Source organism: Hyperoodon ampullatus (assembly GCF_949752795.1).
Source record: "Hyperoodon ampullatus genome assembly, chromosome: 8".
Lineage (NCBI taxonomy): Eukaryota > Metazoa > Chordata > Mammalia > Artiodactyla > Ziphiidae > Hyperoodon > Hyperoodon ampullatus.
The window spans coordinates 75,947,457-75,970,746 of NC_136921.1; the positions used below are offsets into that span (position 1 = coordinate 75,947,457).

The 23,290-nt window shown below is 35.8% G+C and overlaps 1 protein-coding gene across 1 annotated transcript in view; it reads right to left on the reverse strand.

Moving 5' to 3' along the window:
• Positions 1-1,108: 1,108 nt before the first annotated feature.
• Positions 1,109-23,290, reverse strand: part of PLA2R1 (phospholipase A2 receptor 1) — a 117,303-nt gene continuing 95,121 nt past the window's right edge. The window contains exons 21-29 of the mRNA XM_079710312.1: positions 16,673-16,790; positions 15,852-15,982; positions 15,336-15,483; positions 11,735-11,973; positions 9,993-10,161; positions 7,980-8,120; positions 6,013-6,129; positions 4,306-4,482; positions 1,109-1,579 (exon numbers count right to left, since the gene is read on the reverse strand). Coding sequence (XP_079566438.1) covers positions 1,365-1,579; positions 4,306-4,482; positions 6,013-6,129; positions 7,980-8,120; positions 9,993-10,161; positions 11,735-11,973; positions 15,336-15,483; positions 15,852-15,982; positions 16,673-16,790 — 1,455 coding nt within the window. The 3' untranslated portion in view covers positions 1,109-1,364. The remainder of the gene's footprint in view (positions 1,580-4,305; positions 4,483-6,012; positions 6,130-7,979; positions 8,121-9,992; positions 10,162-11,734; positions 11,974-15,335; positions 15,484-15,851; positions 15,983-16,672; positions 16,791-23,290) is intronic.

A 23,290-nucleotide genomic window follows, 5' to 3' on the forward strand; every position in this document is an offset into this window, starting at 1 on the left:
GAGACTCCCCCAGTTTCTCTCTATCACAGGATCTTACTTAATTTTCATGACCACCTGATATTTTCTTCTTATGCATTTCTTTACTGGTTTACTGTCGGTTTTCCTTCATTCGAAAATAAGTGCTCGCCCCAACACCTCCAATTTCTAGAATGGCTCTTGGTCCTTAACAGGAACTCAATAAACATTTACGCAATGAGTAAACTTTTGAACATTGATTATGAAGTCCTTTTACTTTATAAGAAATTAATGAAGGAAGATCAAATCTGTGAGTTTTAATTTATGGATGGTATCATACTTTTAATCATTTTTTACTGACTGCATGAACTAGCCCAATGCAAATGGAGTTGGTTCCCCCAAACCCTAGTTTACTCAATAGAACTCCCCAAATAAACTCCTTTATATAGCAAAGGTATCTAGATTACTACTGAAAAGTAATTTATTTAGTACTTGTCTTGTTCTAATGAAACTGTAATTCACATCTTTCATTTTTCCCCTTTAAATTCAAGTTACATTTTATATCTTTTGGTTGTTAGGAGTGGTATACATTTTATACCTTTAGTCTTTGATAAAGCTTGTGAATTTTAACAGTATTAGGATAACAATAAGTCCCTCTGAGCTTATCTATAAGATTTTTTAACTATCCAACTGTGTCATCATTTAGTAACTGATGATTTTAGGCCACATTGCATGGTTGCTTATGAAATTGTGCTGCTAACCAAGATTTTTACTATTTAAAGAAAGGTTATTTTTCTTCTCCTTTAGTTTGAGAAGTCAGAACTAATAAAAATGAATGTCACCCTAAATACTAGTATAGAGCCCAGAACCTGTGAGTTTTAAGCTTAGAAATTAGTGTTTTCCAAACCCTGCTGTTAAACTGATCAAATTAAAAAACAAACAAGAAACCTCTCAAAAGCCTTTTCTTTTTTCCTCTCTTATACAAGTGTAGGACTTTAAATTTTGTTTTGCTTTTCTCTGCCTCTCTCTTTTAATGGAATGAGTATTGGTAAACGTCTGAATAGATATCAGATTAGTTTTAAAATTCCCAAAAATTTTTGGTAGAAGCATATTAATGCAAAAACTATTATTCACATTGGTTTGAGAGTTTTCATTTGGGAGTTTCTTTTAATGGTTTTTTGTTTTCTGAAGAATAGCCACTGTAAAATCTCCCCTTTTAAAGAATAGATCACAGTTTGAGGAAATGAATAAATGAACACCTATCTGATTTGGTTACAATTCAAAACCAGTAATCATTTTAAGAATAATTAAAATGGTGACACGATTCATATTAGAGTGGCATCTGGTCTGTAAAGGAAAGTACTCTTCTTTACTCATTCTCATGGCCGTGGCATCCTCTCACTTCATTATTATTGGTCATTCTTCTCAAGATCAGAAATGAGAATATTTTCTTCTAAATGTACTGTACTAAAGTTGGTTGCAGGATAGTAAGGATTTCCAAACTGTGCAAGTCTCCTGAAGATACCACTATTGTGCTTGTATATGCAGAAGGAAAGTGTGGAAATTGCCAGAATTACTATCAGCGTCACTGCTACTGCAAGGGGTAGAATGCTGTGACTTGGTCCTGAAAGAAGATGAAAAAAAGAAAACTTCAATGACAAGTAGTAAGATAGATACTGTCATCACATAGTTACTTTCTCTTTTATTATTCCTATGAAAAATCAAAACTTTCTCTACTGTTCTAAACCTACATTTTCCTGGATCCTCCTTTACTGTGTGAATATCTAAAACCAAATACAAAAAATACTGAGATGAAAATTTCCTTTTAATCAGCAAAGTTATGTCATTGCTTATAGCAGGGCTCAGCAAATAATGGTCCATGGATCAAATCTGGGCACCTGTTTTTACAAATGACATTTTATTAGAACTCAGCCACACTAATAATGTTTCTGTTGTCTATGGCTGCTTTTGTGCAACAAAGGCAGTGTGACAGAAACCACATGGCTCCTACAGCCTGAAATATTTACTATTTGGTCCTTTAAAGAAAAGTTTGCTGACCCCTGATTTATAATAATCATTATTAGTGCTCACAAACACATACACTGCTTTTTTTTTTTTAAGCTGAAGAATCCCCATCCAGTTTCAGCACTGTGCTGCATTAAAAATATGAGTAAAATATAGTCCCTGCCTGCAAGGAACTCAGTTTTGTTGGGATATGATGTGGAGTTGGTCCAGCAACGGTAACCTCCCTGGCTTTTTGCAAAGATTAAAAAAATCAGGACCTTCTCACCTTTTAGATCTGAAGAATCTTGGGAAATGAATAATAGCTCCTCCATTCAAAAAGTTAGAGGGTTCCTGTTTGAGGATTTTCTACTGTAAGAATGTATCTTTTCCAAGTAGACTCTATATCAAAGTTTGAACTCTGCTATTTTTGATCTAAGCAAAGATCCAGAGAAATATGTAGGGAATGACCCAGAGGCAGAGCAGTAAAGGATTTGTGAGTGGAGGAAGTGCCTTAGTGCACTACTTATGCTCATTCACTCTTAAATGTCAACATTACCAATAGCAAAAATACACTTTAAAAAAAACAAACCTCGATTTTGCAATTTTAAAATAAAATTGTATAATTTTGCATAATATTATTGAAAACATGTAGTATTGTGTATGTGTAAAGATACTTTTTAAAGAAAGACTGTTGAATGAGTATTCATTCTCAGGATGGAGGCAGTGGGCAGGTATAGAAGGGGCATATGGAATCAGAAAATGTGGAGTGTAGTTCTCCATGTAGCCTCAGTTTGGACAAGTACTTTTCTCATCTGTAACATGGGAATACTGTATCTGCTTCACTGCCTTGGAAAGTTGCTGTGTAGGATAAAAGAGGTGTCTTATGTGGTACAGGAAGCTTTAAAGTCCTGAACAGACATGAGATGTTTCTGATTTGTTCTTGATAGTTGAATGCTAGTGGTTGCTTGGGTACACTAATAGGTTAGTCATGGTTTCCACACAGAGTTGATATCCACACTTTCAGAGCTTCAAAGTTTGGTTCCCACACCTACCAGTTTTTGCTCTTTAATTCCCAATATCTAATCAGTCACCAAAGCCTGATGATTCTCTTTTCCCATTTCCACCTTCCCTTTTTTGTTCCCAGTTCTATCACTCAAATTACAACTGTCTCCCTTTACATCAGATGGGTGTGACTCCACTGTTGGTGTCTATAGAGTATGTAGGTGTTCCCTGTGTCCTTCACCATGGAGTTCAGCTCTTTAGCCCAGCACTTTCTGTGGATGGATCCTACAGTAATACGGTTTTATTCCCAACACCACCTAACGTGGTCCAGTCTAAGCTCATTCTCAATTTCTGCCTTTAATTATTCTGGACCTTTTATCCAATATTCATTCCCTCCTCTATTCTCATTATCTTTTGTGATTCCAAAGACTCATCCCCTCTATGAAGCTTTCTTCAGGAGCCCAGGCCATATCAATCCCTCCTTCTTTGTGAATACCTGCATCTAGAAACTGTTGTGATTACTATAAACACCTTCCCACTGTTAATGATCCTTGTTAATGTCTTCTCTTAGAAAGCTCTATTATTTGCAACTGACTAGAATTTTCTGGCTTATATTTCTAAAATTATTTATGATCACCACAACCTAAGTATATAGCTCAAGATCAAGTTATATGACTTTTATAATGTATTATGGCCTGCAGTAGAGAATCACGTCTACTTATCCACAACAAGGATACCTAGACCTGAATTATATTTCCTGGGACTAAAGATGGAGCTTAAAATTCTGAGTAGCAGGGCTTCCCTGGTGGCGCAGTGGTTGAGAGTCCGCCTGCCGATGCAGGGGACACGGGTTCGTGCCCCGGTCCGGGAAGATCCCACATGCCGCGGAGCGGCTCGGCCCGTGAGCCATGGCCGCTAAGCCTGCGCGTCTGGAGCCTGTGCTCCACAACGGGAGAGGCCACAACAGTGAGAAGCCCGTGTACCACAAAAAAAAAAAAAAAAAAAAATTCTGAGTAGCAGCTGCCAGAATGAGGGTTGCTGGTTTACATTCCCAGCTCTATTTGCTTGAGGTAAACTTCTTTTTTTGCCCATTAAGGTAACAGCTAGGGTGACACAAGAAAATCATAGTCTTTGATTTGATTTATAATGATTTTTTTTCTTCATATCAGAGGAAGGAGCTGAAATGTTCTCTGACTTGTTTGATGTAAAACAAGATGATAATGTTAGAATCTATCTGAATACTCTCTGAATACTTAGATTTTAAAAGCTTTAAGTGCTAAAGAGGTGGGTCAACTTTAGTCAAGGTAGAAGCAAAATGAAGATTTACTTTCTAACTTTACCCACCTGCTTCCATTTTACATATAAATCCTTTTTTGTCTTGACATGAGGATAACTGCCACACTCCTTCAGGAATCCTCAGGGCAACACACAGATGGGGTTTGACATGGTCCATCTCTGGCTTCCTAATACCCCAGTTTGACTGGTCTGCGAGAGTTCCATCAAACCACTTTATGGTTTCATCTGTGGAAAAAATGCTAACATGAATTATGTGCATGGTTATCAAACATACTAAGTCTGGAATGAACCTTAAAAAGCAGCCCCTAAATTTAATGAGACTCTCTCCTTATCTGATGCATTCAACAATCATGAACTCAACATCAAAATGTAGGTATAAGTGAAATTGCCTTGTGAACAACTCTCTTTATTTTATATATATTGTTCTAATTTAGTTCATTCAAGATATCATGTTTCTTGGGGCTTCCCTGGTGGCGCAGTGGTTGGGAGTCCGCCTGCCGATGCAGGGGACACGGGTTCATGCCCCGGTCCGGGAAGATCCCACATGCCGCAGAGCGGCTGGGCCCGTGAGCCATGGCCACTGAGCCTGTGCGTCCGGAGCCTGTGCTCCGCAACGGGAGAGGCCACAGCAGTGAGAGACCTGCGTACCGCAAAAAAAAAAAAAAAAAAAAAAAAAAAAAGATATCATGTTTCTTAATGTAACAGTTTGAATTTGAAATATTCTATATCATTACAAACAATTAAAAGAAACCATTTAAAGTCCTAACAACTCTATCATTACAAAGTAGATCACTTTCTAAAAGAATTTTACAGTGAGCTTCTTTTATTTTGTAAAGTGCCCCTTAAAATTTATTAGATTTATAGATAGAATAATAAAATTTGTAGTTTGAACTTAAAATCTTAAAGAAAAAAAACCTTCATTACTTCAGTATACTGAATATCTTAGAAATCAAGTAGTTGCAAACAGTCCTTTATGAGCACAGAGTACAGTGAGCTTCTTTAAAAAGCAAGCCAGTGGTATACCAAGGGGTGGGGGCAGTGGTAGGATCCATCCATGTGTAGGTGTTAAGGAGTACCTTGTCTGAAAAGGATTTAAAACAAACAATAAAACTAAGCATAAGTCAGTCAGCTTTTTATTATCACCCTGTGCTAGAAGTTTTAAGCAATGTCGGTGATTGAAATACTCTTCCTTGCCAGCATGGACCCATCCTCTACCTTGGTACACCACTGTAACAAGTTCTCTTTACCAGTTAAAGTAATTTTCTTTACAAGTACTTTCAACAACCATCAGTTGCATAAAGAAAAGAATAGCATGCTCTCATCTGATTACAAACTCTGGTTTTTATGAGTAGCAAATAACAGTTCTACTAGCACTATTTATCACTGAAACATTTCCATAACTCTATTGTGCTCTTATAACATTTAGAAACCTGGGGTATTTTCAAGTAAATATGGTTTGGTGTCTATGTCTAAGTCTGTGAACACAAAGTTCCAGCCAAGCATCTTCATAATGCAAGATTAAGTATAAGATAAACTTGTTTGTTTTCATTTTTGGTTTTCTGGGATTATTTCAAAGGGCAAGAGGGTATAAAAGGGGTTAGCAATGATGTATTTGGAAGAAATGGCTTTAGGATTTATGATATTTTTTTAAGCAGCAGTGTATCCAAGGAAAGTTTTCTGGTTTGCAGATGCCATTTACATCAACCTTGACCACTGTGTATTTATTTATGCCCTCTTCTCTACCCAGTCACTTACTGTCACCATCAAACTGAGCATTCAGCCAAACCATCTGGACAGAAGAACTGAAAGCTAAAAGCTGGTCTAGGAGAAATGAATTTTCAGCTTCATCTTTGATTGTTAAAAGATTAGATCCTATAAAAGGGACAAACAGCAAATGAATAACTATTTGTGTTTACATGTAAATACAATTAAAATAATGTCTTCTATACCATAATTCATAAAGCTCAGGCGTTGATGCATGTAAATCAATGAAGTTAGAACACTCCTTCACACACCATACACAAAAATAAACTCAAAATGGTTTAAAGATTTAATATAAGACATGACACCATAAAACTCCTAGAAGAGAATGTAGGCAAAATATTCTCTGACATAAATCATAGCAATGTCTTCTTAGGTCAGTCTCCCAAAGCAAAAGAGATAAAAGCAAAAATAAACAAATGAGACCTAATTAAACTTATAAATTTTGCATAAACAAAACGAAAAGACAACCTATGGAATGGGAGAAAATATTTGGAAACAGCACGACCAGCAAGGGCTTGGTTTCCAAAATATACAAACAGCTCATATAGCTCAATATCAAAAAAACCACAACCCAATCAAAAAATAGACGGAAGACCTAATTAGACATTTCTCCAAAGAAGACATACAGCTGACCAACAGGCACATGAAAAGATGCTCAACATTGCTAATTTTAGAGAAGTGCAAATCAAAACTATACTGAGATATCATCTCAATAATATTGAGATGCTATCCAGTCAGAATTGCCATCATCAAAAAGTCTACAAATAGTAAATGCTGGAGAGGGTGTGGAGAAAAAGGAACCTTCCTACACTGTTGGTGGGAATGTGAATTTGTGCAGCTACTATGGAGAACAGTATGGAGGTTCCTTAAAAAGTGAAAAACAGAGTTAACATATGATCCTGCAATTCCATTCCTGGACATATATCCGGAAAAGATGAAAACTCTTAATTTGAAAAGATACAGGCACCCCAACGTTCATAGCAGCACTATTTACAATAGCCAAGACATGGAAGCAACCTAAAGTGTCCATCGACAGATGAATGGATAAAGAAGATATGGTATATATACACAATAGAATATTGGCCATAAAGAAGAATTAAATAATGCCATTTGCAGCAGTATGGATGGACCTAGAGATTATCATACTAAGTGAAGTAAGGCAGACAGAGAAAGACAAATATCATATGATTTCACTTATATGTGGAATCTAAAAAAATGAAACAAATGAACTTATTTACAAAACAGAAACAGATTCACAGACATAGAAAACAAACTTATGGTTACCAAAGGGGAAAGTTGGGGGAGGTATAAGATAGGAGCTTGGGATTAACAGATACATACTACTATGTATAAAATAGATAAACAACAAGGTCCTTCTGTGTTGCACAGGGAACTGTATTCAAAATCTTATAATAACCTATAATGGAAAAGAATCTGAAAAAGAATATATATCTATATATCTAACTATCTGTCTATCCATATCTGAATCACTTTGCTGTACACCAGAAACTAACACACTGTAAATCAACTATACTTCAATAAAAAAATTAAAAAGCTCAGGTTTTGAAAAGTGAAAGTTTCCATTGTTAATAAGTAATTTTTGATTAGAATTTTAAAAGTAGTATGACATTTATTAAAAGATACAAGCTTGTACTTAATGAATAGAATATTAATTTTCAGGAACATTAAAGATTCATAATTCAAATTCATTCAAAGGTAACACTTTTTTGGGAAAGTGCAGTATCCTGAGCCATTGTCTTGGGTTTTTAATTGTATACTGGACATTGAACATTTTAGCCATCCCCCAAACAAGCAAATTCAATAATATTTACTTTTTCAATTGTTTTTGTTGCTTCTAAAAATCACTAAATAATCAGACAAATGAAGAAAACTACATTGTTTACTGAAATGTCAAGAAGGAACACATTGAAAGCATTTTAACACAACAAAAGAATTACCTTCCTTTTTGCAAAATTCATGAGCAGCCTCAAAACTCGTACTGTCTAAGACTGTAGAAAAACTGTAGCAATTACTTTTGAATTTTATCCAGGGAATAGATGTTTCTGAGCACAGCTCTGGGTATCCAAATGGTCTTGTTTCTATGAACAAAATCAGTTATGATTTCAGGGTGGTGACTGGGTTCACTTATTGAGATAAACATTGCATTACATTCTATGAAAGACCAAGATAAATGTATGTAATGAGATTTTCATGATAATACTCTGAAAGAGTGGGTTTAATGTAAATGATTACAAAACTGGAATGGTTTATAGCATGTCTGGCAGAAATAATCTTTTCCTACACATAACAGGGTATATTAATGCATAGCTTCATAGGCTTAGTTTGGGTGTTATCTTTAATATTTACAATTAGTGTCCTAAAGGTTGGAAAAACTGGGGGGTGTGATTCAGAAAAATACTGGCAGCTGACTGAAATTGGTAAAAGACACTTCCAAATGTACAGAATGTGTTCCATTCAGTGCTGAAGATTTAGTAACTCCTTACCTGCTAGTCAACTTAGAGAAAATAAAGCATTCAATAAAGTAACATAACATAACATAACATAACATAGTATAACATAATATATCATAACATAACATATATCATGACATAACACAACATATCATAACATAACAAATCATATCATAACAACATATCATAATATATCATGACATAACATAACACAACACATAACTAAGGGGAATTTGGGGAAGTCTTTGTTTCAGAGGGCAAGCATGAGAGTCAGACGCACCCACACTGAGATCCTAGGTGCATGGCTGGGGGTATGTTACCTATCTTCCCCACACTCCCACACATGTAAAAGAGAGCTAACAATAACATCTTTCTTACAACTTAAGAAGTTTAGGTGAGCTAGTGCCTGTCACTTAAGCACTCAATAAATGTAACGTTATTGAAAAAAGAAGGATAACTTCATGGTGTTTTAGAAGGAGAATTAGCTTTCCCAATACATATGGCTATCATTTATATTTTTGTCCTGAATTGTTTTGAGCTGAACTTACGTAATATGTGTGCTATTTGACTTATAGTATCCAGAGAGTAAGTAAATACATGCACACTTACTAAATGAGAGATTTAAAAAGAAACCAGTTAGTGTTAAGGAAATTTCTTTTTGTACACCATAGCAATCAAAGGAAAGGGGACCTGATTTAATGGGATAAACACGACATCAGAGATCAAGGAAACTTGGCTTCTTCTCCTGGTGCTGTTGACAGACATCTGTGAGATCTTCAGGAAGCTATTTAATGTTCTGAGTTTAAGTTTCATCTTTAAAATAATGTTCATCTGGTTGGGCGAGGTGAACATTCAGTGTAATGAGATACTATTATCATTAGTGTCATGTTTTATATATACATATATAATATAAATACAAATATTATTACGATGATGATGATGATGATGATGATGATGCTCTAGAATCCTATTAATCTTTGACTTAAACATAAATCTTCAGTGGTATTCAAGGTCCTCCACACGTGCTCCTAATCTATGTTTCTAACCTGATTTCCTACCTCTCTCTTACCAAAAACCTGCCATGCAGGAAAATCTCAACACCAGCTTTGCTCAGCTACATGCCCAGTCCTTTCTTCTTCCCATGTCTGCCCAAGCTTTTCTGCTCAGAATGCCGCTCCATGTCCCATCGTTTCCTGATCACACCCATTCTTCAAGACCAATCTCCACAGTCATGTCCTTCAAGAAGGCTTTTTGCTTTTCCCCAAGTGGATCTGATGTGTCCATTTTCTTGCTAACCCCCCACAACACTTGCTATGGCTCTTATATCATTTGGTAGCCCTGCCTCATGTAACACTTATTTGTACATCACCTACCAGACCAAATGCTTCTCGAGGGCAGATACTTATTACTACTTTCCCTCATAGCTCTTGCTTAGCACAGTGCCTTACATACAGTAGGTTCACAGTATGTATTTCTTGAGTTGAATAGAATTGAACCTACCTGTGGGCACATGACAAATGGCTCCTTGCAGATATGACTCACAGGCTGTGCTACTCCAGTGTCCACTGGTGTCGGCGAAAACACAGTCACCCAGGAAGGATGACTCATCGTCTTTCCAAAAAGTGAAGGAGGATTTGGTGCCATCTGACCAGTCAAAATTAAGACCATTCTGTGGAGGGAAATTGAGCCATCATTTCCTTGCCATGAATGCTGGCAACATCACCCAATGCTGTCTGAGCAGCTCTCACTTCATGCATGGATTTATATTTCCACATCTAGACTTATATTTCAGGAAGTCTAGGACAGCTTGAGGATATGGCCTGACAAAAAGGACTATCTTCCATAAGCAATATCTTTTTAGTTTTTGGGAATCCTTGGTTCCCTCCCACCATAATTTCCTGGTAAGCAATCAGAGTGAAGTTGAATCAATATCTTGTTCTTTACACCAAAATAAATTTAAGATTGATCAAAGATTCATACATATAATTGAAAACATAAAAGTGCTAAAGAAAACTTGGCTAAATATTTTATACTCTTGACATGGGAAAAATCTTTCCGAGTCTGATAAAAAAATCCAGAGGCCATAAAGCAAAATTGATTACATAAAGTTAAAAACTCTGTAATACGAAAATACAATAAACAACCATGAGATACCATCCTTTCACCTATCCTGCTGGCAAGGATTAAAATTTTGACATACCCAGTGCTGGCAAGGTTGTGAAAAAACTAGATGCTATCACACACTGTTGTTAGCATGTAAATTGGCACAAAATTTTAGAGGGCAATATGGCACCATCACTTGTTAAAATTTATAAAGGGTACTTAGGAACTTCATTCCTGGGGATTTACCCTACTTGTACAAGGATATTTGTTGTACATTGTTTGGAATTGTGAAAACTGGGAAAAACCCAAATGTCCATTCACATGAGAATGATTTAATAAATTGTGGTATATCTATATATGCTGCTGTCTCAAAGAATGTATTAGATTTTTATGAGCTGACATAGAAAGCTGAACAACGTATATTAAATTAAAAGCAAGCTTAAGGACAATATATATAGTATGAGCTCATTTATATTTAAAAATATATATACATACTAATCCATTACATGTGTATATATATGCATACACAGAAACTTTCTAAATGACATAGAAGAAACTGTTTACAGTGATTAACTTTGAGGAGTAGAACTAGTGGTCAGGATAGAATAGATTTACTTTTCGCTATTTGAGTGTGTAATACTTTTATTTAAAAAAATTTAAAAATATTACTTTCCAAACCATTTTCCTAGAGGGGGGATAACGCACATGTTAAATTCCAAGGGGTACTGAATTAATTAATAACCGAATTTCTATGCAGGAAGCATGATTCATTTTTCTTGGGGATTCTTTAAATGCAACATATTACCCAAATGCAGGTGCTTGAGTTCAGTATGTATTCCAGTGCACATATAAGTCAGTATCCTGAAATTTTTCAGACGTCTTCAGAGAAACTTTGAAGGGCATGAATTTCCAGAAATTAGGCAAGTAGATGTTTACCCTAAAAAGGGACACCTTTTGTAGTTATATGCTGCTCATGAGGTTGGTCAGTAGTTATTGTATAATCCAATTACCTAAATGTTACATTTACTGTTATTTCATGGCTTTTTTTTTCTGTGCTAATTTCAGTGGCTATATCACTAAGGAGGTAGATATGAAACTTAATTATGCAAGGATTGCCCAAGGGATTTTAGGACACCTACATCTTCAGTGAACAGTCCAATCCAGTGGGCATGTCCTAGCCGGTTGAGGATAACAGTGAGGAAAGACTGGTGGTACTGGTCTGTAATGCTGACCAGTTCTGCTCCGTGCATCAGGCAGGTTTTTAGTGCTGTATACCAAGTCATATTTGCATTAATTATTTTGTAAGTTCTGTTTCCATATTCTAAGGTATTGGGTATTGGATACATATCAGATGTATTTATACTGTGTCCAGAAGTATCTAGAAAAAGAACAACAAAAATTATTTGTAGAACCTGGATGAGAAAGGGGGAGGCAAAGCTTAGCATGGATCCCTGTGCAATGATCCATGCTTTCGTTAACATCAGAGTTTTTCTTCCCAGAATTGACTATTTCAAAATGAAGACAATACCTGTAAGCATAGGTGATACTAAAGAATGAAAACACTTCGGAAATTTAATGAATGAATTTTAAATATATATATAAACATATATTGAATCATTTCTAGATTTCCCAATTTTGACAATCCCTTGTCAAACTGACCACTTTTTGGTGGAACAGATAGGATCTCCTTAGGCAAGTTTACTTCTACTAGGTACACTCAGCCTAACACATGCCGCTGGCAGAACTTAATACTTACTAAGAGAATATTAACATATATAATGTAGTCAAACACTGCTTTGCAAACACAATTTACAAGTGCATATTCTCAAATATAATACTTTACTAAACTTTTGAGACTGTATGATAGTTGCTATCATGTTTAATGCTAACATGTATAATTTCTAAAGAGAAGTTAAAAAATAAGTTAATGCTTAGAAATACATACAGTTCTTATAAAACATTACTATTAATATGTCACCTATCAGAGTCAAGATTTATAAATTAAAAAACAAGGTTTTCCCACACATGATCATTGGTGCTTTGTATAAATGAGTGGCTGTGATCAAGTGAGAACCAAGCTCATGTGTTACATACAGATGTTTCCTCTTTACTATGTGCATTTGCCCTTTTGTTCTGTACTATCTTTAGGCTGAGTTTAGGCATCCTAAAGCACACAAAAAAGGTAAGAATTTCTCAACTGTCTGATCCAAAGTGGCTGGGATTTCTCTCTGTATACTGGTTTTTATCACGTTTGGGGTTGAAAAGGAGCATGGTGGATAGGTCCAAAGACCTGGGACTCAATCCCAGTCCTGACCCTAAATGGCCAAATTAGTTAATCTCTCTAAACTTTAAATTTCTGGTCTATAAGAGATTACTAAGGCCTTCGTTAGAGGTGTGTGGGTAAAATTCAAGGAGATATTCACATAGAGCACCTACTATAGGATGTGGAACACAGCAGGCACTCAATAAATGCTGCTTCTTGCTCTCCTCTCCTCTTCTTGTCACACTCTCCCAAATAAAAATGGCAGAGTGAGGATTTGACTTTTCCTGAAACTGTTACCTCAGTATAGCAGTAGTACATATTGTAAAACCAAAGAAAAATTAATCTATTCACCAAATAAATTTTGATGGACCGCACTTTTATCATCTGTTTTTCTTTGTAGAAGTCTGTTTGCCAGCTGATGTACCAAGACTAAATGTTATTTATACAAAACCAACATAATACCAAAGTAGCCATTTAAAAGTGATAATTATTAAAATTAAAGTAACTGAAATTCTTTGTATGTGTGACCCAAATACCAATTTAACTGGTTTTCCCCACTAAGTCGTGCACCTGTATTTTCACATATATGAATTTCTCCCCATGTTATTGATTTAATCAGTTTCAAAACATAAGTGATTTTGAGCACTATGATTTTGCCATCTGTTGCCCTGAGAAAGATCCATTGGAAACCAAGTTCAATATTGGGGGCCTTGACTTTGCCCTTCTGTCTCTTTTTATTCAGATATCTTTATTCTTTCAGGCAGATCAAAGATTTTAGGTTCGAAACCCAATGTAAACACATACTCACATGGCACACAAAGAAGATGAGTCAGAATTTGGATATTCATCATAGACTACAAGAACTTGTGTAGTTGAATAATATAATAGAAACAATAATAACAAAATCAACAATTGTTTGTTAAACATGCTAGGAACTAGCTAAGCATTGTATATATGTAGAGTCTGTGAGATAGTTATTATTCCATTTTACAGATGCAGAAATCAAGGTTCAGAGAAGATAAGAAACTTGACTGACAGTTTATTTATAGAGGTGGAATAGGAACCCAGGTGGGATTTGAACTCCACCACCACTGCTCTATACTATCCCCAAAAGAACATAAACATTGTTAGTCCCAAAAATATCAAAGAGAGAAAGTGGTCAGAGAGTACATTTCAAGAAGAGATCAACATCAAGGTCCTAGAATAGAATCATTGTATTTGAGAGAACTTGAGTATGTTACTTATTTTTCCTAAGCCTCAAGTTCCTCATCTGTAAAATGCGGAGACTTTTACCTACTTCATACAAGTGTCGGGAGGATTTTATGGCACAATACTTATAAAAAGCAAGGCACAGTGCCAGGCGCATCATAAGTGTACAAGTAATGACGTATTGATATTATTTCTTTTCTGACGAGACTCTGCTCTTCTCATAATACTTTTGCTATAGCTGATCTGGTATCTTTCAGTTCCTGACGACTACCATGCTAAAGTGATAACTGTGAATGGAAAGAGGATTTCTCTGGAACTGCTTTTCTGAGGATGGGTTGATACTTAGTATCATCAAAGAGTTCACATGTATGCAACACTGAGAGGTATAATTCATATTCCAAGTAATATTCCTAGGCTGCCTAGAATTCCACACAGCTCCAGACACAAATTATGGCCTTCTAGAGAAGCCTCGGATTCAGTAAAAGCATGAGATGTGAGCTATTGTTGTTGTTTTTATTTTCGTTACTCAAGGTCACTTACAGTGCATTCACATTGTTCATGTCCCCACTGGCTACCTGTAATACTATAGCTTTGGTATTTCATACCAGAAGTCATTGGGGGTTCTGATCATCAGATCTAGAAACGGGCTGTTTGCCATATTTAGCCACAGAGACCATTCTGGGGTTCCAAGAAAGGAGTAAGTATTGAGTTGGTTTATTTCCTTGACTCTCTTCCAACATATTTTCAGTGTCTTTTTAAAAATATCTGAACAGACACGTAATCCTAGAACAAGCAGTAAAGCCTTTTTTTTTTTTTTTTTTTGCGGTACGCGGGCCTCTCACTGCTGTGGCCTCTCCCGTTGCGGAGCACAGGCTCTGGATGCGCAGGCTCAGCGGCCATGGCTCACAGGCCCAGCCGCTCCGCGACATGTGGGATCTTCCCGGACCGGGGCACGAACCCGTGTCCCCTGCATCGGCAGGCGGACTCTCAACCACTGCGCCACCAGGGAAGCCCAGTAAAGCCTTTTAATATGACCAAAATGTATGCATAAACTTGCTCATCACTCAAGTGGTCTGGAGTCCTTAGAACCCCACTAGGGGGCACAACCCTGAGGTAGTGGAGATTAAGTGACCATATATATGTAAAGCTTAAAAAATAAGTGCTGGCACTTAGCTATGAAACTATCATTTATACAGTGTATAAAACAAATGTGGAAGAGAAGAGTGGGCCATGGAAATGAAAGGAATAAAAAAACAAATATTTCTTACCCTGCATTTTTTCACAAACAAACCCATAGCCTTCTTCTCTACAGTCTTCAAAATACCATTTTCCAGTAAAATGAAAATTAGGACTATTTGACAGCAAGGCACAGAGAGGAATGCGTTTTTGAACTTCGGTGGTGTTATGACTTGGAATCTTCAAAAGAATACATGTTTTTTAAAAATGGTAACATATAATGTTATTATAACACTGATATTTTTATTAAGGACATAATTTTTAAAATTCAAACACTATTATTCCTTTATTTGCATTTAATAAACCTGTTCACAAATTAGTTCATAACCACAAAATAAAAAATTATTGTGATGAGTAAAGAAATTATATTCATGGAACACATGAAAATTATATGAAATTACATTATTAAAAATTAATATATTAACAATCAACTAATAAAAATTTATGCCTACAAAATATAGGAAGTAAAAAAGAAAAACTTCAGTAAACAAGTCTCAAATAGGATCTCTTGCTAAAATGATTTCTAAAAAATAAATCTTAAAACTTACATTTACTATATCAAATGGGGACCAATTAGAATATGACACAGGCCTTCCATTTAGCCATTTTTCATAATCATCATTTTGTAACCCTATCCACACATTAGTGGTATGGCCAAAAAGATTCATAATAATGAAAGCTGAAAAATAAGAATACATTATCAAATTTAATACCATATAAACCATTTGGGTAATCATCAAATTCTGTTTATAGCTATGATTTTATTTAAATGATAGTAAAACTTAATTACAAATCAATTGTAAGAATTTTTTACTTTGTCCTTATTAAGATGATGCCATCTCTGTTACTTTTGTTCAGTTTAAATTGACAGAAATTAGCTGGCTAAACCTGGGATTTCATCATATCATTAGCAAAACAATTTCCAGTGTTCATTCAATGCCTTTCTAAACAAAAGAGGGTTTATCCATTATACCTAACTAAAGTATACGGTTATTGCCTAAATAGCAAATGAAAGTGTATAGGTAACTCTAAAGGGATCTAAAAAATTATACCATGCAATTATAACAGACTATACCTCAGATTATTTTAGCCATTTTGAAATGCCGATCATAAATATATCCTTATTCTTTCCACTACGCCTCATGAGACAAAAGGCTCCAAAAAATCAGCAGTTTGTAAACAATGGAGTGTACTAACTTTTACAGATGTCATGATATAAACCTTATAGGTCAAACTGAAAACTTACGTGTCACCAGCAATATAATACTTAAAATGTTGATTTGGAAATATTAGTATTTTGGAGGAATATTTTAACAGATGCTTGAGTAAAAATGGTGATTTTTGCCTGATTGAACATTGAGTACTCTACCTTGTTCCACCTCATTTTCAATGGCGACAAGTGTCCCCCCTTCTTCAACACAAAAATCTTGAGCAGATGTCCAGTTCTTCCAATCGCTTGGGTCCTTGGGGATTTTCATCAAAAGGCACTATAAAAATGTCCAAAAAAGCATTCATTTCCATATTTTTCTAAATGAATTAAAAGTTTCCTAAAGATACTGAGGACCAGCTTTGAAATTTTTTATAATTTTCTTGCACAGAAATGACTCTTTTTTCTTTTTTTTTTTCCCCAGCTGCTCCAAAGGTGTGAAAGAAAAACGAAGAGGACCAGCTTTCAGGGTGAGTCAGTGCCTTTTGTTCATTTGCATCAGGCCGGAACAGAGGCAAGGATGTGTTTTGTCATGCAGGATGTCAGAACGATGTCTTCAGCTCAATGAAAAATAGCATGCCTTCTAAATAGGAGCCAGCCTGACTGCAAAGTTTACAGTGGAGGATTTAATCTTTAAAATATTTCTTTTGGTGGCAGTTAATAGATTTGTTCAATTTTATTTACAAATACACTTCCTCACTTTAAGTGAGAGAGGAATATTGAGGAATCAAACCACATCAGGTATTTAAATTCACTAAATACTTGGAGTCAGCCATGTGGTCCAAAAGTCAAGGAGGAAGAGCCAGAAAAGAAAAAAATGAGCCCAGTGGGAAGAAAAGCAAGGGAGGACCAAGGAAACCTAGGAAGGAGAAACAAAGGGGAGGGGTGCCAACAATGTCAAGAGGAACACAAAAAAGAAGGCTGTGGGGTTTGGCAGTGAGAGTTGATTTTCACTCAAGAGAGAATCATGTCTATGGCGTGGCAGGGGTTACTCATTATGGGATGAGAAATATGGAATGGTAACTGCTAGGCAGATCAGGCAAGTTGAAGAAAATCACCCCCTCACCAAGTTCAGTGAAATTTAACCATGTTAGTTGGGCTATATGGAGTCAGGGGAGAGGGAAAGATAGAAGAGAAAGGCTGTAACCGATCAGGCAAAGTTCCAGAGAAGTCAGGAGAGACTTTATGCCAAAAATATTCCATGTGGATTATTCTCTCATTAATGAACATAGCCAACCCTGGTCATTGATAGGTCTGATCTTGAGATCTGCCACTGAGAGAATCCCAGCTACAAGATTATTCTAGACTAATGTGGCAACCTCCATGCCACGTGAGAGCGCATCCTTCTGCATCCTTCTTTAATTTCTAAGTTTATCAGTCCCCCATCCCTTCCTTACTGTCATAGACTCCTTACAAAGCAGAGGGACTAAGTGTTACTCCTCTTTGAACAGCAAAACAAACAACGTCCTCAGTAAATATTTATGCAACAAAGTAAAAGCCAATAGACCCTGAAATGATTGTCAAATGACATTCTCAGGATTCTAGATTTAGTCCAGTGGTTCTCAAACAAGGCCATTTTGCTGCTCAGGTGATATCTTCATAATGTCTAGAGACATTTTGGTTGTCACAGTTCAAGGGGGGAGGGGGTGATGACTGCTATTGTCAGTTAGTGAGTTGAGACCAGGGATGCTACTAAACATTCTATAATGCACCGGTCAGTCCCTCACAACACGGAATTATCCAGCCCCTAATGTCAATACTGCTCAGGTAATTCTTTTCAGAACCCAATTCCGAACATGTCACCCTTCAGGGATTTTCCACTGTTCTTAGGATAAAAACCAGAAACTCTGATCTAGCCTGAATTTGAGTTGCCAACTAAGAAAGGAAGTACATTTTCTCTTCTTCTGATCCCCTTTACTTTATTTGCTTCACAAAGAAATGGAATTGGCTTTAAAGGGTTTTAATTTTATAACAACTATCCTTTTATCAATTTCCTTTCATTCTGCCTCTTTCCTCTAATTACAAATTCCAAAGAGTGGCACATACTAATTATTAGGAAGTCTTATCATTTAATGCGAATTCACCTGTGTTCAGATAGTTGCACTAATGAACCATTCATAAATACCAATGAACCTCACTGTTTCATTTAGCTCAATAAATCTCTCCAGAAAACACACACACACATACCCCCGCTTCCCACCCAGCCCCCCTCACACACACCCTGTTTGCCTCAGCCAGGATTTACCAGCTTGAGTATGGGAGTGTAGACCCCCATTGCCACAACTTCATTGTTTCTAAAAATATAACATGTTTAATAACACACTTTGAAATTGTGTCAGTAATTAAAGCAAAGTAGCAAGATGGAGTATAACACCCTTAATTTTAAATTGTTTATTTACTTACTGATTTGCAAAATGTGATCAAGTTTAATGCATCTCTGATTATTACTGTGAATTAAGGATACCTTACTGTATTCCAAACGAGTTTTGAATATAAAACTCTTATCTCAAAGTCATTTCCAGTTCAATACTTGAAAATGGAATTCATGATCTTCCTCCCAAATCTGGTCCTTTTTCAGTGTTCTTACTGACATTGAATGGCATAGTCAGTCATGCATTTACCTAAATCTGAAACCTGAGTGTCTTCTCACCCTTCAGTCACCTTCATCACCCCTTCGGTCCTACCATTTGGACATCTCATTTCTGAGACCTTCACCACTCTCCCTATTCCCACCACCCCACAGTCTCTGCCACCATCATCTTAGCCCAAAGGACTTATCTCTTGCTTGGACTATTGCAATATCTTTCTAACTGCTCTTACTTTCCTCAACCTCGCCTTCCTCCAATCTATCTTTGGTACTGAAGCCTGAATGATTCTTTTCAAAACTCAATCCCGATGATCATGTCCCTCTTTAGTTAAAACCCTTCAGGGTTTCCTATTGCTCTTAGCATAAAAACCAGAAACTCTAACACAATAATCGCCCTTGCCTACTTCTTTTGTCTCACTTTCTACATTCTAGTTCTCTAAGCTTCTTTTACTTTCTTCAATATGTCACATTCCTTCTCACCACAGGTCCTTAGTACCTGTAGTTTCCCCTACTTTTAATGCTTCCTGTCCTTCTGACCACCTCAGTCAGGTCCTCCTGTTATATACTTTTATGGAACTGTGTAACTCTCCATCCCTTGTGTCACAGTTGTAAATTAGAGTTATTTTCCTGATTGATTTGCTAATGTTTTCTCCCCCTCTAGTCTGTAAACTCCCAAAGAGAAGGGATTATATTTGTTTTCCTCACCATTGAGTCGCCAATATCCAGCATAGTTAAATGCAATGAATGAATAAAGTGCTAAGAATTTGAATAATTTAAAAGAGGAGAGAGTGTTTTTTTTTTTAAAGGAAAACTATGTCGTGCATGAAACCAAATATTGGCTAATCCAAAATTAGATGGTGCAAAGCAGCCATCAGCACTAAATCCAGGTCCCTGAATAAAAATGTATAAGTAGAAGCACAAGAGTTAATCTAATATACACACAGAATTTCTTCCTCTTACATACAACTCTGCTGTGACAAGTATCTTAGATGACTCACTCTTCCTGGGGTAATCCCTGGTCAAGCCTCTTTTACATCATCAAACATGGGGAAAATAATTTAAGAGAAATGAGAAAAGACACTTAACTTCTGGTATCCCAGTTTTGAAACTCTTAAAGGTTAAGAGTCAACCAAGTGGGATTTTTTTCTTAGAAATAACCAATGAAAATTTGTCCTAGGAAGTTGACAAACAAGAAACAAAGTTTAGTGGAACATAATACATTGACGCTTATTCATAATTCTGATGTGAGTAATGTCTGTCGTTGCTATCTCCCAGTTTTCCTTCTGTAGCTTTTTTTTGTTAGTCAGAACTATGCCCACTGGGCATTCCACTCCTCTCAACTATGAACCCTCCTATTCCCACCTTTTCTAATTATCTGATAAACCCACTTATCCCAAAGTGTAGGTGACAGATGAGGCCATCTCAGAAATATTTCCCTTAAAAAATGTAATGGAAAGTGTTAAGGCAAAGGAATGAGACTCCAGTGGTGGGATTTTAGCCATTAATTTGCAGGGGAGAGCACTGTGGGTGGGGAGACACACTTGGGGACCCTGAAATCTCACTCTGTAAAAGGTCACCCTCTCATGAAGCCTGCTGTGACCCTATCCTTAGTAATCAAATCCTCTGAATGATTAGAAGATTAAGTTGTGTAACTGTTGCATTGCTGGGCAATTATTGGCTGCACATTAGAATAACCGAGGGAGCTCTTAAAAAATACTGATGCCTGGATCCCATGAAGATCAATTAAATCAGAATCTTTAGGATGTCACCTGCACCTTGATATTTTTAGAAAGTTCACCTGGTGATTCTAAATACTTGATCAGGGCTGTGAACCACTAATCTAGCTACTAGTTATCAATAAAAATTAAAAATACCCTCTGAGCTACATGAAGGTGTTTTAATCCTGCTCCATAGTTAGCCTCAGAAAGCCCTTCTCCTCTCATGTGTGTGTCTGTGCTTTACTCATGCCCCTTCTTATTCTTTCAAAGGAAGCATTCACTTGCTCTTTTGCCCTGGGTCTGCTGCACCATCACCATTACCATGCCCATATGTGTACATACTCCCCATGTTTACACAGGAGGAAACATGGAATAGAGCTAAGCTGTGTAGATAAGAAAGTTTAAGGAAAGGACAATGGCCAAGGGTAAACCAAAAACAACCATTGTAAGTTTCTAAGAATTATTTCTCTAATGCCAAGGGTATGACTTGTCATGAATTTCCTTAAAATATTCTTTTTTATACATGGGATGTACTTGTTTTAATAGTTGTGAAAAACTATCAGGTACAAGAATTAACTAAAAATGAATCAAAACCTAAATATAAGAGCTAAAACCATAAAGCTCTTAGAAGAAAACATGAGGTAAATATTTGTGAACTTGGATTTAGCAACATATTCTTAGATATGTCACCAAAAGCATGAGCAACAGAAGAAAAATTAGAGAAATTGAACTTCATTAAAATTAAAAACTTCTATACATCAAAGGACATTATCAATAAAGTAAAAGGACAACCTAAAGAATGAGAGAAAATACCTACAAAACATATATCTGAGAAGGGTTTTATATCTGGATTATATAAAGAACTCCTACAACTCAATAACAAAAAGACAAATAACCCAAATAAAAAAGTGGGCAAAGGAGTCAAATAGACATTTTTCCAAAGACAATATACAAATGGTCAATAAGCATATGAGAAGATGCTCAACATCATTAGTCATTAGGGAAATGCAAATCAAAACCAAATCTAGTGAGATAACACTAGACTCTAGTGTTGGCAGTAATCAAAAAGACAGGTGACAAGTGTTGTCAAAAAATAATAATAAAACAACTGTTGTCAAGGATGAGGAAAAATTGCTAGCATACACTGTTGGCAGGATTGTAAAATGGTTCAGCCACTGTGGAAAACAGTTTGCTCGTTCTTCAAAAAGTTAAACATAGAATTAGCATATGATATAGCAATTCCACTCCTAGGTGTATACCCCAAAGAAGTGAAAGCAGGGACTCCAACAGATTCTTGTATGCCAATGTTCATAGCCGATTTATTCACAATAGCTAAAAAGTGGAAATAACCAAAGTCCATCAACAGATGAATGGATAAACAAAATGTGGCATGGAATATTATTCAGTCATAAAAAGGAATGAAGTTCTGATACATGCTATATCATGGGTAAACTTTGAAAACATTATGCTAAGTGAAATAAGCCAGCCACAAAAGGAAAATATTGTATGAGTTCATTTATATTAATTATCTAGAATAGGCAAATTCATAGAGATGGAAAACAGATTAGAGCTTACTGTGGGCTAGAGGGGATGGGGAATAGAGAGCTATTGCTTAACCAATTACAGAGTTTCTGTCTGGGATGATGATAAGTTTTGGAAATAGAAGTGATTGTTGAATAACATTGTGAATGTAATTAATGCCACTGAATTGTACACTTGTAAATGGTTTAAATGACATATTTTATGTTATACATATTTTACCACAATAAAAAGCTAATTGTCAAAGGTGTTAATAAAAACCTTAGTTATACTCAAGTTCTATTGAATATTTGCTATGTTTGTCATATTGAAATGTATAAATAATTTACAACTGGTAGAAAGAGTTTATGGTTTGAGAAAATAAGAAGCAGACTGAAGGTATCAACTATTAAAAATAGTGTCTCAATACTATATAACATTTTAGAGAATGACTATATTATTTTAGAAAATATTTCACAGTGCCCCCGGACTGATTGTGTCATAGGGCTAAGGTGATTGGTAATTCTTAAGTTCTTATGTGAAGTGGCAGCTGTAGGAAAGGGACAAGACTCAGGGTCAAAAAACTTAAGGTTGATTCTCAGCCTGACACTTATTCGCTGTAAGTTTCAGAAAAACCACACAATTTTATTAGACTCAGTCTTCTCATAGGTAAGATGGGATAACAATTCTGTGTATTTTAAAAATTCAATAAAACAAGAAATATATATATATTCATTATATATATATATTCATTATATATATATTCATTATATATATATTCATTATATATATATTTATATATTCATTATATATATATGAAATTGCCAGCAGAAACAGTTAGCTACATGGTAGAAGAAACCCAAATGTCCATCAATGGATAAATGGAAAAACAAAATGTGTTATGTACATATAATGGAATATTATTCAGTCTTAAAAAGGAAGAAAATTCTGACACAT